Raw genomic sequence first — 4,887 nt, 5'->3', positions numbered from 1 at the left:
AGTCATTGTGGTCAAAAACTCTCCTTTGCAAGCTGCCAGGGAATTTCACACTCTGGTAGGAAAACATGTTCTTTTGACTAAACATTATCATACAAATGATCTGCTCCTTCCAAGCAACTCTCAAATGTCTAGCAGGACATAATAAAAAATGTATTATATGAATATTAGACCAAACATAATGGCACAGAAAACAAAATTCCACGTAATAGATGTAGAGTAAAGGGGACGGAGAGAGCAAAGAAATGAACTCGACGTGATAACGAATGCCCCATATTACCCCACCCCCGCCCTACACACTTTCAACATTGTAAGACAGAATGTTCCTCAGGCTGTTGGAGGCAGAGATACTGAGAGAGAGAAAGTGAGAGAGAGAGCGAGAGAGAGCGAGAGAGAGGGAGGCGGGGTGGGGTGGGGCAGGAGCACCAAACTCTATGAAGAGAAGTAGGGAGTTCACATTGCCGTACACACACAGGGAGTAATGCTGAGCCACTGCGTTGGATCCATGCTGCCGGAGCACAGTGTGTTGTAGTCTGCAGGTGCTTTCAGCGTGTCTTTGCTTAAACAGGACCAGCTGTGTGATTGCACAAAACAAAAGAGACTACTTGAAGTTTTGGAATATTTCAAAACACACTAAGGAGTAACAGCTACCGGATCACTTTGGATATAATATAGCGTATCCATGCAATGATTTGCCTTCAGGAAGGTATATTTCACCAGACTATGTTTTACCATGGTTGACTTTTGACTTGCTCTGCGTGTTTCTCCGGGACTAAATGAATTTGCACGGATGAGTTGCCCGAGCAGGAGATTCTGAGTGAGTACGACGCAAGCTACTTACCTTTGGGGAGAATACGCAAAGGGCAGCGGGGTAAAGAAAGGGGGGAGGTGAGGAGGAAGCTACAGCTTGTGTCCTGTCTCTAGAGAGTGCACTCACCCCAGTGTCTCCCCTGAAGAATGTTGAGGGGAAGCATTTAAATGCTTGCAACCACATGCTGCCCTGAAAGAAAGAACTTGAAAGAGATCTCTGTGTTCCGGGCAGCAAGAGCATTTTGGTCAAAGACACTTTAAAGGAATGCCTCTGTTCCCTTTTGCTTTGTGTCCAACCAACCATTCATTCTGGATCCTGCATCAAGGGAATTTCCCCCACAGTATATCTGCTGTATAATTTCAACCCTGGTATGATAGCTTTCGTTCCTGTAGGGATGAACATCACCACCTTACAGATGGACAATACAAGCTTCCACCCCTGGAACATTTCTAACCTGACTGTGTGCCCCAAGAATGACAGATTCAAGTATCCGCTCTACAGCACAGTGTTCAGCATTGTCTTTGTGGTGGGACTCATAATGAATGTAATAGCCATGTATATCTTTTCCTGCACACTGAAAGTCCGTAATGAAACCACCACCTACATGATGAATCTGGTTGTTTCAGACCTGCTGTTTGTTCTCACTCTACCACTGCGGGTCTTTTACTTTATCCGACAAGATTGGCCATTTGGTGGTTTGCTGTGCAAGCTGTCGGTCTCTCTGTTCTACACAAACATGTACGGCAGCATCCTTTTCCTCACCTGCATCAGCGTGGACCGATTCTTGGCCATTGTGTACCCTCTTCGTTCGCGGGAGCTCCGGACCAAGCGCAATGCTAAAATAGTATGTGTAGCAGTATGGGTGCTGGTTCTCTCAGGCAGCCTGCCAACAGGCTTCTTGCTGGACTCTACCCCCCGCCAAAGTAACAACTCCTCTGCCCGGTTCTGCTTCGAGAACTTCTCCTCCAAGCAGTGGAAGTCTCATCTATCCAAAGTGGTGATTTTCATAGAGACCGTAGGCTTCCTCATACCACTGCTCCTCAATGTTTTCTGTTCTGCAATGGTTCTTCAGACACTGAGGAGGCCACAGGCAGTCACTCAAGGTGGGAAGCTTAACAAGACCAAGATCTTGCGTATGATAATGGTGCACCTTATTATCTTCTGCTTCTGTTTCATTCCCTATAACGTCAATCTCGTGTTTTACTCACTGGTGCGCACTAAAATCTTGGAAGGCTGTGCAGCAGAAACTGTTGTCAGGACCATTTATCCAATTGCTTTGTGCATAGCTGTAACCAACTGTTGCTTCGACCCTATTGTCTACTATTTTACTTCAGAAACTATACAAAACTCTATAAGAAGGAAGTCACAATTAGATGCAAACTATAGCATGAAGTACTCTGAAGCAACGCAAACAGAGACAAGCTCCAGTCTTAATTTCAGCCTGAGGTCCCTTAAAAACAAGATGTTCTTCAATCCACTGCAAGAGTCCATTGCATAAGGAGACTTCTAGACTCTTTAAGCTGTTGGATATCTGATCTGTTCTGTTAATGGACAGTTAAGGGTTAACTGTTGCTACAATATTCAGAAGAGTCTGTGTGTTTTTTTGTTTTTTTTTCTTTCAATTTTATCAGAACAGATAGTGGACCTTACTGAATGGTGCTTTTACACCCATCAAAATATGCATGATATCAGTACCGAATGTATAAAAACATCTAAAGTAAAGTATTTAACTCCAAAGCTTCTTTTTTAATGAACTGTAATTAGTTTACTGTGAAAACCAGAGAGCAGGATTACTGACAATTACAGACCTTACATGTAGTTAAACCTTTCAGTGCACTTCCATGCATTTTATCAGTGCATTGTATTAAACAGTATTAAAAAATATCTATGAAAATTAGCTCCAAGTCTCCACTGATCATTTGGTCTTTGAATGTTTTTTGTTTTTTTGTTTTTTTTTTTGAAACATTAACAAATCCCAGTCGTAACATCCTGATGTGTCATAGTGTCAAATCTTTATAGCACTTTATGCTACATTTTCTTATGCACTGTTTCTTTTTATGTGACGTGTACATTTTAATAAAAAAAGATTTTAAATATAAATAATACAGGGTTATAGGGTATTACTTTTCTTGTACACCATGATGAAAGCCAGATGGTTTTATATCTGGTGTGTATCAGGAAACACAAATATAGAATAAACAGAATGAACTCTGGGTTATATGGCGATTTGGTCAGTTGGGCTACGTTTAATACTGAAAACTGGCGGCCTTTTGTCTCTAACGAAGATGCCTCAAACGAAGCAGAATATGTAACATACTTATAACAAAAGTGTAAATCACACTTCACTAAAAGCAAGGATAACGACATTTACGCTGGATGTTTTTTAAATAATTCTTTCTATTATGAGCTGACAAAAAGTAACACGGTTATATGTCTGCTATAGAGAGGGGGGGTTTTATTGAAGATGACTAGCTTTCTGATGCTTGTACAGTGGAAGGGAGTGTCTACTGGCGAAGTGCCAGCCTTTCTTCTTGGTGACTACTAAAGCCAGAAACAGCAGAACTCTTCAAACAGATACACATCATCCAGAGAAGGGAGAAAAAATTTTAACCCTTGACACAGAGGTGTAGAAATCTTCTGGGTCTTCTGTGCACTGCGTTCTTTAACTAAAATATTATGCATGTCATGTGATTGTGGCTGGGTTGCAACATCAAATTTAAATTGGGATCTTTTTTCTGCTCCTGAGTATTGAATAGATAGATAGATAGATAGATAGATAGATAGATAGATAGATAGATAGATAGATAGATAGATAGATAGATGATAGATAGAAAAACTCTAATCACTTATTAATTGATGAGTATTAATCCCCATCCCCATTTATACCTTTCTCCCTACTCCCATTTATAGCTTTCTATTCTCTTTTATATATATGTCTCTATGAGATATGTGCAATTTTAATCTTGTTGTTTTCTCTCATTCCTCAAAGCAAATCTTTCTGCTGAAAAGAGAGCATGACGCTACCACCACCATCGTTAGTAACAGGAATGGTGTTACATGGATGTTGGACTATATTTGGTCTATTCTGAAAGCTCTTGGGATTTTTCACATACCTTCTAGTGAACTCAAGTCAAATCTTTATGTACCTTATGAGACCTGAGAAAGTCAGAGATATTCACAGTGAAACCGTACATTAGATGGTTTTGAAATGACCACATATTTAGCATGAATGCTCAAGGAAATGACATGCTAGTCCTGAGAGTGCTAAAAAAAGGGGGGGGGGGTTAAATACTTATCAGATTTTTAATCAGAGGACACCATTTAAATCGATCTGTAAACTAGAGAGTAGAGAATTATTGTCAAAAGCAGCAGGAGAAAGATCATCAGCAAAACAGATCATCATTACAAGACGAATACTTTCTGCAGTCACGGTATGTGGCGTAGTCATGTTTCCTGTGTGCTCAGATTTAACACCTGCTATTGACATTTGTGAGTAAAAATGGAAAATGGAAATTATGGCTTATTATGTTGGCTACTGTGGTGTGCAAGTGCATGTAGGTGACTCAGACGGCTATTAAATTCAAGCCCAATATGAATTTGTGACTGTGATAGAAAGAAAAAAAATCATCATCCTGTTTTGGTCAGACCATCAGACTGATTCACTGCTCTGGCACAAAAAAAAAAAAAGTACAAGTGTGTAGGAGGCCTGAGCCGGGAGTCTGCCTGATCTTTAACATTTAGGTGACATTTTACAAATACTAATATTGTGGTTGGATGCTGATGATTTAGGTCAAGTGCTTACTGACTGTAATGCTTCATTTCCTATTCATTTTGGTATAACTTTCTAATTATTACATTATCTTGGTCTACTACAGTATTTTTAAGCATCAATTTATAATATTGCCTCTAAGGCAGTGTTCTGAATATAGAGACTTTATCACCCCTGTTTCTTTATTGACTAATTAGTCATAAATCAGCAGTGAGTAAGTATGGTTTGGTGGTTTAGTGTTAGAAAATTTGGTTTTGCCTTAGAAAGTATTTTAACCACACCATCCCCCCAGTATTGTATCACAAATTGT

The 4,887-nt window shown here is 39.8% G+C and overlaps 1 protein-coding gene across 1 annotated transcript; it reads left to right on the top strand.

Annotated features, from left to right (window-relative positions):
* Nucleotides 1–396: 396 nt before the first annotated feature.
* Nucleotides 397–2,705, top strand: lpar6a (lysophosphatidic acid receptor 6a). The gene has a single exon (XM_058414172.1). The coding sequence runs from the start codon at nucleotides 1,179–1,181 to the stop codon at nucleotides 2,304–2,306; it is 1,128 nt and encodes a 375-aa protein (XP_058270155.1). The 5' UTR covers nucleotides 397–1,178; the 3' UTR covers nucleotides 2,307–2,705.
* The last annotated feature ends 2,182 nt before the right edge of the window (nucleotides 2,706–4,887 follow it).

Source organism: Hemibagrus wyckioides, linkage group LG17, assembly GCF_019097595.1.
Source record: "Hemibagrus wyckioides isolate EC202008001 linkage group LG17, SWU_Hwy_1.0, whole genome shotgun sequence".
Classification (NCBI taxonomy): Eukaryota; Metazoa; Chordata; class Actinopteri; order Siluriformes; family Bagridae; genus Hemibagrus; species Hemibagrus wyckioides.
Note: the sequence above shows the minus strand (reverse complement) of the source record. Positions and strands in the feature narration are given on the sequence as shown.